At 25.0% G+C, this 12,154-nt stretch overlaps 1 protein-coding gene across 3 annotated transcripts in view; it reads left to right on the plus strand.

Annotated features, from left to right (window-relative positions):
* The window catches only part of LOC129960190 (uncharacterized), a 34,090-nt gene that overhangs the window by 8,866 nt on the left and 13,070 nt on the right, over positions 1–12,154 (plus strand). For 2 of the 3 annotated variants that reach the window (XM_056073412.1, XM_056073430.1), the window contains exons 6-10: positions 1,887–1,901; positions 3,698–3,721; positions 5,639–5,659; positions 6,630–6,647; positions 8,022–8,042. In XM_056073412.1, coding sequence (XP_055929387.1) covers positions 1,887–1,901; positions 3,698–3,721; positions 5,639–5,659; positions 6,630–6,647; positions 8,022–8,042 — 99 coding nt within the window. Of the gene's footprint in view, positions 1–1,886; positions 1,902–3,697; positions 3,722–5,638; positions 5,660–6,629; positions 6,648–8,021; positions 8,043–10,026; positions 10,045–12,154 lie in introns of all 3 variants that reach the window. The other variant, XM_056073421.1, reaches the window with a different exon arrangement.

Here is a 12,154-nt window from a genome sequence, read left to right on the forward strand (position 1 = left end):
TTTAAATGTGAAGATGTTTAATTCTATAAAAGACGTTGAAATAAGGAGGTACTACTGTTAATTACTGTTAAAAAATGTGAACTTTTTCTGATTATGGCATTAAAAGTTTTGAAAGAACATTCCTACTCATCCTTTTATAAAATTTTTATTATTTCTTTAATCGTTTAATGTTTTGAGTCTTCATTAATCTGAAATACAAAGAGAATGTATTGTAATTGTTAAAAATTAGAATTCCAGATTTTAATTATTCTACATGCTACAGACCTCCTTGAATTCGAAAAAAAAACTTTTTTGGAATTATAGCAGTTTGTCTGTCTTACAGTGCACAAGATAACTCAACCCCGCTTTGGCTAGACGGATAAATTCGGTGAATGGGCTTTGCACCAATTTCTCTCAAATTTTGAACAAATGAAAATTCGTTCAAAAGAAATCTATCTGTTCTGCTGTCCAATTATAAATTAACGCGATAGCTATAAAACGAAGAGAGATAGCTAGATAAAGTGTGTTATACAAATTTAATATCCAAAGCGTAGATATCTGTAAAACTTAGCACTAAATAAGTGAATGGAATTGATCATCTATTGGTCTGAATTTTCACAAGCATTAATCTCTATAAACCAAAAATATAATGATTTAAATATATGAAATTTAGTATATGATTTTATGGAAGTAATTGTTGTTCTTTTGCAAATTTTGTTTCAGTCGGTTAGAAATAGGTTATTTTAAATGCACATTCTGTATTCTGGTACTTGTGTATGAACTGCATCCAAGAGATTAACTGCCAAAGATCGCCCTTTAATAGATTATTCTGTAACTATTTTTCACCAATTTCAGGTAATTTAATGCAAGTAGATTAATTGAAGAGTATACAAGAAAATTTCGCGGAGACCAGTGTTGCTGAGTTTGTAAGAAGAGAGTAAAAAAATTTCCAATAAGTATTCCTTTGTTAAAAAAAATTAAAAATCTGAATATTTTTAGCAAGCTTTCAGATTCTCTGCATAGAGATTTCAGAATCTATATCTTTTTTTAAATCTTATTTATATTCAATCGCAATTATTTACAAAACTGGAAAATTGAGTTTTCAATGAAATAAATGTATAATTAAACAAATTAACAAATTAAGCAAAATTATAAAAAAATTAAATATTATTATTAAATATTTAATTTAAACAAGTCGCATATGGAAATATTGTCTTAGAATAATGCTGTTATAAAAACAAAATAACTGCAGATGGGAAAAAAATTGATTTGCCATAATGCTAGATTATTTTTTTTTAAAAAATCCAAATTTTAAGAAGCAAAATATTTCTTAACTCATAAACGCTATATTATAGAAATTCGAAAAACACATAAATGTTGAAAAAATTGTTTGGGGTTAATCACACAAAGGTCGCTATTTAATCAAACTGCACTAAACATGGTGTCGATAAACAAGCTATGCAGTTTTTGAGAATTTACTTATTCATAAGAGTTCTGTAGTGCTATATCAACTTTTGTTGATGTACTGGTTCTTTTTAGAACCAGTACATTAATTTTCATTTGTTTTTTACCTTTGTGTGTTTTTATCTATCACTGTGTAGTTAACGAAAAATTGTGCGAAACATTTCAAAACTTAAAAACAGATGACTCTATATTCTTTAAAAAAATTTATTTATTTCTCAGTAAATTTTGACAAATAAAGAAAAATTTGTGTTTTAATGAGATTAAATACACATTCCCTGCTCTGATAAAAACTTAAACAGGGAATGTAAAAGGAACGTTTTCTTAAAGGAAATGTAAAAGAAATTGAAAAATGGAAAGTGTTTAAATTGATTATTTAATATGTCAATTTTTAAACTTATGTGATTCATTTTTTTTAAAAAAATGTATTACTGTCTTATTTTCAGGACACACTGTCCCAGGTAAGGAAAAATATTTATAAAAATATTCACAATCATTTTGTCTTATCTGCTGATATCTAGTTTAATATACAACTAAGCTTTCATAAAATGTCCTGATTAATTTTCCCCATCTAATTTTATATTTTTACATTTATGTTACTAAAATATCATTCTCAAATCTCCCTATCTCTTGATGGGTAATGTGAAATTCTTCCCACATTTTTTTTTCAATATACATAGCTTAAATTTCTCTCCAGGCTATTTTAAAAAGGTTTGATAACATAATCATAATTATATATTTTAAAATAATTATCTCTAAAAGAATTCTAAAGAATTATAGTACAGTTTCCATAATTCATATGCGTAGTTTGTGATTTCATTACCATTATTCCGCCATTATAGCGAAAGTATGAATCTAATTTCAATCAATGTTGAAATTTTAATACTTTATAAAATTATTGTAATTATAGATCAATAATATAACATTAGAGATATAAATATTTGATTCAATTTTTCATATGCTCCAGACTGTCTAATACTATCTATTTAATTGAGCAATATTTTTCGAACCTATTTGAATATTTTTAGTATGTTATTAATATTGTAAGCCGACATGGAATTATAAAATTATGGTTTGTTAAACTTGAATTGTTAATTATTTTTCAAAATAATAAATATTTTAGTATTTTTATCATCGCATGAAAAATTTATATTAATTAGATAAAATCAGATTAATTTAATCGCTTATTTCAGTAACCCCATTAGTACAAAATTATAAATTTTGCTTTACTTAAGAAAAATGTCTCATTTAGGTAAAAGCAGATATTTTTTTCAAAAAAAGAGACATCGAGTTTAAAGGAGGTAATATGGAAAAATAAACATATTCAAGGCAGAAGTGGAAAACTGCTTAGAATTTGTAGTTATGGATTTATGTAATGAAAAAAATTTACAACACTATATTACTGTTTATATGATATTATTCAGTTAAACTAGATCTTTAAAAAAATCAAAACAGATGATTTTTAATAGCTTTCTTCTTTATTGTGATCAACATCAGGTATATAAAGTTAAGAAAAGCATAATATAAAGTTTTGACAATTCCATATAGTCTGAATTTTCTCTTCTTTCTACTTCAGAGGTCAATCAATTCAAAATCCTGATGTAGAATTCGGCCTCATCTGAAATACATAGAGCATAATTCTGTAGTTAATCACGATTTTTTCTTCCTTTTTTTTTTAATTAGATCTATTCCAAGAAAGTAAACTTTCATATTAGCAATTCAGAAAAGTCTTCATCAGAGGGAATTTAATGTAATGATACCTTTAATGAATGACCTTGAACTCCACTTTTCTTGATAAGCCATTGCTAAAGATAAACGCTTTCACGTAGATATTTAAAAGTATTTCTGTTTTCTTCACCAAAAATTTTTCCTTATATTCCATATAAGTTCACGGTTTTCTTGTTTAAACATGCCACCAATGTTTGAAACTCGAAATATCGACTTTTTGCACGTTACGACAATCTTATGTTAATCTAAGCTTTTTCAAGCGTCTGATTCAGATTCACTTGACATTAAAACAAAATTCCATGAATTTTGAAAATAAAGAGCGGAAAATAATTGTTAGAATTTTTTAAACAATTGGAGATTACTTGAATAAATGATATAAGCAATTCAATTACTTACATATTCCGTTCCTCTATTGTATCTAGATGAAGTTTATGAACTTAATATAAACTGCTCAAAGTTTTTTTAGCTTATTTTATTTATCACTTCCCTGTTATAATAATCATGAATTTATATTTTATGATATTTTCAGGAGTAGGAACGAATCACACATACCGTAAGTAATTTTATTTCTTTTGCTTTTCTTTTAACTCTCATAAAAACTTAAAATGTTTATTTCTCTAAGTATGAACTTGATTAATTTTAGCATTTTTCTCTTCTGAACATCAATCAAATGAAAAAGATTCCATTAGTGATATTTCAACCATATTCATTCGAAATATCTCGCAATTGTAACTTCATTCTATATTATTCTAAAAGAAGAATGCAGAATAACTTTATAAATTCATAACTATTCTACTTTTTAAGCTTATTGCGAATCTTCTTGATATCTATCTATCTCAATATGCATCTCTTCTAATTTTGTCATAGCAAACTATATGTATCGGATAACAGTAGAAAGAACCAATCTTTATTCAAATACCATTCTTCGAACATCTAATTAATGAAAATTTTATTAATTAGATTCATTACCAAAATATTCCTAAGAAATCCAAAAAAAAATTATAATTATTTGATAATGGTAAGATCATGGTTTCGAGACTTGACTCCATTGAAATGACTTCACGTCTTCGGTACTAATACATGTTAAATCTGTAGAGAATCAAGCGTCCTTTCTCTTGAGTCTTCTTCGACACTTAAACATGGGTGAAAATTACGTTCACACCAAATTAATCGCCTTGTCTATTTGAACTGGGAAATACCCTTCTAAATTTGAAGCAAAACTTTCCAAAGCGCCATTAAATTTCTAGCAACTGTAAACATTTGAGATCATAGCCCAGTTAAATTTACTTTGAAATGTTGAAACTACAAATCAGATAGAATTTTCATTTATTCTCTAATTTCAGATATCAATAACAAATGTGTAATAAATTCATCATTTTATCACTTATAAGGTCCTGTCACCTGTCTCAATTTCCGAAATTTGCTAAAGGGAGATAAAACTTAACTTTTCTGTACAAATAATGATTATGGCAGTTTTTTTTTTTTTTTTTTTTTTTTTTTACATTTTAGCAACCAAGTTCATGACATAATTTGCCATATTTATTATTGATAAAGAGAAAATTAATTTTATCTTCTTATTGGGAAACAAAAGAAAACTGAAGTAGTTAGTGTATCTTGTTAAATTACAATAATTAACAATTTTGCTCTGAATTATGTAAAATGTTTCAGTTATTTCTAAAGAAATCAGGGTCGTTATATTGGAAATTAAAAAGAAAACTTATAAATATTTAAAAGAGTAAAACTAAATCAACATTATTCTGTTCAAATTCTCAAAACTCAAAAAACATGCTGCTCCCTTATATTGCAATGTTAGTCTCGAAAACAGGAAAAATTCGGCTGATACAAAGTCAAGTGGACTTTATATCAGCAAAAAAGAAATATTGTCGCCAATTTAAAGATAGGGGCATTTTCTTTAAATAATTAATGGCTTTTAATAACCGAAACAAAATTTTTTGCTTTGATTAATAGTGGATTCTCAAAAATTATAACAATAATGGCTAATAGCACTGACAGCCAATTAATTGTTTTCACATTTTGCAAAAGCGCTTCTTCTAAAGTATGGTAGAAACGAGAAAAATCATCCCCTTTTGTAAGTAGCAATATAAGCATGAATAAATATTTATTTGTATAAGTTTTTGTAAATGTCATATTATCGTTTAACGCCAATCTTCATTTGAATAATTTCAGTACTTTAGATGTTATTAAGCAGATATTTGAATGTTAAATAAAGTATATGGGTTTTTCGACATGAATGTAATATTGAATTCAGAAGACACATTTTTAATCTGAAATAAATAAATGACACTAGATTCGAAACAGAAAATTTTAAAACCCGATTACTATCTGAGGGCTTTCGTAAGATTGTAATTTTTTATTGCTTTTTTCTTTCGTTATTCTTATTATAGATATTTTTTTATTTCTTTATAACATTTCATATTATTTTTTTAAATGTTTCTTCATAATATTTCAGGTTATAAAACTCCTGGAAAAAGTAGGTCCAATTTTAACTCTTTTATTTCACATAGATGTGACGTTTATTTATCATGGACAATAATGAAGTTAAGCACGGAGTACTGAAATGATATTAAATATTGTTAATGATTTCCAATCTACAATTTCATTATTTTATTAATTACGAATAACAAGTTTTTTTTACAATTATTTAAAAAGCGATCTTTAATATAATCTTTTAAATGCCTTTCTTAGGTCCATATTATATAATAAATGAAAAATACGAATAAAATAAAATAAAAAATTTTCTTTTATATTTTCTAATATAATCAAATTTTTTTTTGTTCTTATGGATTCATAAAAATTTGTAATGTGTCATTTTATTTCTTAAAAATAATGGACCTGTGCAGAATAAGTCTCTTCGAAATCTGAAAATGATCATCCATCATGAATTTTTAAAAAATCTTTAATCTTAAGTACGAAAGTAATATAATAATCTTGCAATTAAACAATAATAATATGTAATGAAATAATAATAATATTATAATTAATTTGTTCTGTTCAAAAACTAAAATCGTTATTTCTTTATTATTTTCATACATTTTAAAATCTTTCTGTTGTTGTTTTTTTTCGAAAACTTGTTATTAGCAACTAGAAAACACATTTATATATTCATTTGATAAAAAATGAACCAATTCTAATAAACGTTACAACAGCTTAATAAAATATTTTACGGAGATTTTCATTTTAATAACAAAAATGAAAACCAATATTTTAATGAAATTTTTAATAGCATTTTCACAAACATTTTTAACTATTAAATCGATATTGAAATTCTTATATATTTGAAAGAAGTATTAAACTGATTAAACTCCAAAGTGTAAACTTTTAAAATTATTACTGCACAATTCCTATTTCAAAGAAAAATAATCCTTTATTTTGAATTAAGAAAATCTTAATAATCCGTAACATTTTATTTTTGAATAATAATAATTCTGATTTTTTTTCAGCGGTAACCCACACTTATAGTAAGTGCAAATAAATAAAATTCTAGTTCTTCAGTTTTGTTGTTTAAATTTAAGAAAAAAAAGAAAATTAATTTTTTACATAATTAATTATTGTTATTTAAAATGCAATGGAGAAAAAATGTATTTAAAGTTATCAAAGTAAATGTGTATATTATTTTGCAAGATATGATTATTTGTAGTTTGACTCAAATCTCCAAAATAAATATAATAATTCTGTTATAATTTTAAAAAAAAACTTTTAAAAATATTAAATGAGTAATATAAGAGTTTATATAGCAAATATTAAATTTATATGTTTTGTAAAAGATAGATTTTTTTATTAAATGTCAACTGTTGTGATAGCATATATTTCGATTTAACACAGAATATAATTTTTTAATCAAAATAGTAGTTGAAACGACATTTTATTCACATTTACGAAGGAATTATATTAAGAATAGGAAATTCATTAAAAATCACTTTTATAAATTATCCATTCATTCTTGAAATAAAAAATCTTTAATTTGAAAAATAAATATACTTTTATTGTAAATCAATTTAACTTCATTGATTATTAATAATTAACTTCATTTTTAATATCATTGATAACATCATTTTTAACAAAGAATTTTTAATTGGAATTTGTAAATATAATTTATGTTAGTAAAGAAGAAATGTTACTTTTTGCAGTTTTTCGAATTGAATTTATACGAAGGAAATGTCATCATTGAAATATCAGAGGCCATCTCAATGAGCATTTTCCAGATTTATAGATCTGGAAAAGTGGTCTTTCAAATTGCTTAGATCTTTCATCAATAGATTTCTCAATTATAATTTTTTAGTTTTTTTTAAAAAAAAGTCATTGATTAATCAAAACGTGTTAGTGAAAAATAAATTGTTCAAATATTCTAGATGTCTGCTATACCATCGTTTTACATATTCATCAACGTATAAAGCAAAAATGTCATCAATCACTGAAATCACTGAAAAATAAATTTAGGTGCTTTATTTTTAAACGTTGATAGTAAAATTTAATGATTAAAATTGTGTCTGCAAGGATTTGCATATATAAAATAAAAAAGTAGTAACATTATAATTCGTAGTTACTTCATAGAAAAATTTTAATTCAGATTTTATAATTCTGTGGCAACTTAAAATGTTTCTTATTAGAAAAAAGTGCTTAATAGAATTAAATCTTGAGTGCATCGACGATAATCGTTATGAATATTAAGACTGTGCTTAAAATAATAAAGAAAAACGAAAGAAAAACGAACATTTTTTTCAAAGAAATGAAAATATTAGATTAAACCTCAATAAAATATCTACCAAATATATTTTAAGTATTATTATGACGTGTAGAATAAATGCTTTAACATTTTTTATACTTAAATATAGGATACAAGAAGCCAGGAAAGAGTAAGTAAATTGATTGAGAGCTTTCTTATATAAGTTTTGTGAAATGTACGCTCTCAAGAAATGATTTTGATTTCTCTTAACATATAAATATATTTATATATGTTCATAATTTCCACATCTTTTTTACAGACTTGATCGATTCAGAATACTCTCGCTCTTAGATACATGGGTTATCTTTAAAATCTTGAATCAAATCAAACTGCTATTATCTTCCTAGTCTACGATATAGTTACAAACATAATCCGACATGCTTATTTATTTCTATTTGAATATAATATCAAAATGACCCACATTATTATATATTTGAAGCATAAAAGGCAAAGAATTTTTCGTTTGATATTTTGAAACTAAATACTGAACAGTTTGAAAAAGAACCTATCCTTTCGTTCATAGGGATAACAGTTCACATTAGAAAATCCTTGCTAAACCAAATATTCTCCCTTGTGATGGAGAAATTATTATTGTGTGTATAAGTACATCAGCTCGCGTTATATCTTTCCTTGAAATCTAAATATTTATTATTCTGTTGAAGAGTTAGCCCTTCTATACGATCTTATAGCAATTCTCATGACAATTGCATTTCTTATTTGCCTTTCTCAATTTTCGGGACATCTGAAACATTGGAGCTTATTTTAAAAGAGGAAGATGGTAAAGTAGTTACGGGTGATCACTTGAGTAGGAAAATATTAAGCTGAACATTCGACGATTTTTATTGACTTATAAATCTAAGTTAGATTAGAAAGCAATTAAAAAGGTAAGAAATGTCAAATGCAAAAATAAATGCAGAATTATTCTTGTTTAAGTGAATCAAATGTTCTTTAATTTCAAATTTGGCTCAGATTTGTAGGTATCAGTTTATATTGTGCTTCAGTTTATGAACAGTTACAGTGCCAACGCTAGCTTTAAATAATTTTTCAGATTACAGAGAATTTAATAAAAAAATCTTGAAAGTTTTCATCTACAGAATTAAGAGACAAATTGTTTGCTGGATATTAAATAGCTCCATTTCATCATCTTCATTGTTCTAGGCGCAAACTTCTTCGTTTAACACTGTGCAACGTCCTTTTGTTTTTGTTTAAATTTTGGTCAAATTATCGATGGCTTTTGTGTCTTAAAACATGTTCCAAGTATCTATGTCTTTTATTATATATTTACTTCGAAGTATGGAATATTTCTCCCCATTTTCCTAGAATATAATGAGCATCTCAGAATTCAAAATAAAAGCTGTGCAGTGTTTAAACTTTAAAAATTTGTCTCTATGGATTATATACGCATTTGCTTTCGATGTAAAGGAATATTTCATATAAAATAATTATATGAAATATTTATACAAGATGATATATTGATAATACAATATTTATATGAGAAGATATACTGATAATAAAATATTTATATAAGAGGATATACTGATATGATTAAATGATTGATGTGAATTTTGATAAGTGTGGATTCAATGAAAGAGTTCATTCTAATGATGGCTGAGTCACAAATTTTATTTCTTATTACTTCTGTTTAGTCAGAATATTTTTCTTCTTTAATTCAAAACATTTTTTACTGGTGTGTATTAAATTTCGAATATCGATTATTATCTTCCGATCGCATATGTTATTTATTTTGAAATATAATGTATATTTATTATCAGAAAATTAAACATGGTTATATCTGTCAATAATTTGGTAATAATTTGCCAATAAGTGTGTTGCCTGAAAATTATGATCATGCATTTATTTAAAACTCTGTTGATAATACAAAAATATTTTGCAGTTTTTACTATTATTTTCGTAAACACTAGAGCTCATCAATAAATTGTATGAAATCAGAAAAGACGTTTTCAAGTGAATACAAAAACGTAAATATTCCTAAGAATGGAAATATATCAAGTTATAACTATGAAAACCTACAATCTACCTCTTTCTTCATTGGCACTAATATATCGTGTGTTAATAATAATATTTCATGTGCAATTTTTTTTCATCTTTTTCAGCTAACATCCATCATTACCGTAAGTCTGAAAAATTATAAATAGGCCATTTTCTATAGTGGTTTTTAGATATTACTTTAAATATTTAGTCATTTATTAAGTTTTCTGCAACTTATATGAAGAACTAATGATGATAATAAACTGAGAAATAATAAAACTCGTACCCGTAACTGAATTTATTCGAACGCAAATTTTAAAAATGTTTATATTCCTCACTTTATTGCAATCTATGAAATGTTTCTGAAAAAATTACGGACATTTTTAGAATAATATTGAAATAAAATTGTTAGAAACAAAAGTTAGGCAACATAATAACTTGAAGAGTAACAATAGTACTGAAAAAAAAAATGTTTCTGTAGGAAAATATGAATCTGATTACTTGGAAAATAAACACTGCCTTTATAAAAATGTGATATCGATTGTTTTTATTGTTTCACATTTTAAGTCTTAAGAGATTATTAAAAATTTCTGCTTACCTGAGTGATAATTCAACGATTATTTAAAATCAAAATAGGCAAGAATAGGTAATGATTAATGCAATTTATATATAATAAAATATGTATTCCTGTATGCTTATCGAAAATTAAGGTTTCGATAACAAATGCAATTTTACAGCAAACTTTTGAAATGAAATTATCGCTATAGATTCCGATAATAAATCGATTACAAGAACGATAAGTTTCACTAAAACTATGCTTTTTCGCATATTCTTTTAAAAATGAAGAAATTAGTTGAAATAGGAAATGAGGCTTTCGAAATTTTATACGAATAAAATATAAAAGTGGCATTTAGTTTGGTATATAGATAATGACATGTACATTGTACATAAATATAATCAGTTATTATCGTATACCATGAGATTTTGTTTGAAATATAAATAAAAAATATTGTATCGAAGAAAGTCTTTGAAATAAAACGATTGGCAAAAATAATATTTTTAGGACTAAAAGAGAATTTTATGAAATTGAATAGATATTGCCTAGTTGTTAACAGACTGGGAAATGAGCTTTGATATGAGAATTTTCAAGGAAATTTGAAATGAAACTATTTTATGACATATATTTGTGTTCATAGATAAGTTTATTCAAAATATATTATATTCAGTTGTATGGGGTTTAAAACCTTTTGCAAAAATGTGATTGAAATAAAATTACAATAAGAAGGATAATGGATTCTATAGAACCATGCGTTCCATAAAATGCATACATTTTCTTTTGTCTGCATATCAAATACTTTTGAAAAAATAACAGCAAAGCATATAAAACCAAACATCTGAAACGAAGTGATTTTTTTTAGGCAGTAAGACTTAAAACAGACGATGAGTAATTTTCAAATCAGTTTTTCAGTAAAAGCTTTGCTTTTTCAGTATTTTGAAAAATAAGCTAAGATTCTCAAAAAATTTGAATAGAAATTTTTATAGAAAATATTCTTCTAAACAACAATGGATCAATTTAAAATTTATTATTTCTCTTATTTTCTCAAAAAATTTCGAAAAGTAGATTGCGGTGAGGACAGCACGTTCAAATGATATGATTGTAATTTGATACAACGTAGGATGTTACAGCAACAGAGAAAAAGCAAGAAAGGGAAAATAATTATGTAAGAAAAGACAGATATAAAATGTAGAAAATACATTAGAGTTATTGGAAAGAAAATATAAACAATATAAAGAAGTAAAAGGATAAAAATTAAATAAGGATGGAAGATAACGAATCAAATGAAAGGAAAGAAAAAGAAATAGTATATAAAGATAAAGGTAAGAATTATGGAAAGGGAAATGAGAGTTAGGAGACAAAAAAGGATGAGATATAGTACGAAAATAATAAGAGGAAGATAAAGGATTAAGGATAAGGATAAGGAGAAAAATTAAGATTAAGGATAAGAAGAAAGATTAATGATAAGGATAAGGAGAAAGATTAAGGATAAGGAGAAAGATTGAGATTACAGATAAGAAGAAAGATTAAGGTTAAGGATAAGTTTAATATTCAGTATAGAAAGGAAAGAAATATGACTTTAAAAAATCGAAATAAAGCCTAAAACAAAACGTAAAGTTAAAGGATAAAAGGAGAGATAAGTAATAGAATATGTTGTTTGTGAAATAATGTAGATTATAGTTATGAATATAAAACGG

This window comes from Argiope bruennichi, chromosome 2 (genome assembly GCF_947563725.1).
Source record: "Argiope bruennichi chromosome 2, qqArgBrue1.1, whole genome shotgun sequence".
Classification (NCBI taxonomy): Eukaryota; Metazoa; Arthropoda; class Arachnida; order Araneae; family Araneidae; genus Argiope; species Argiope bruennichi.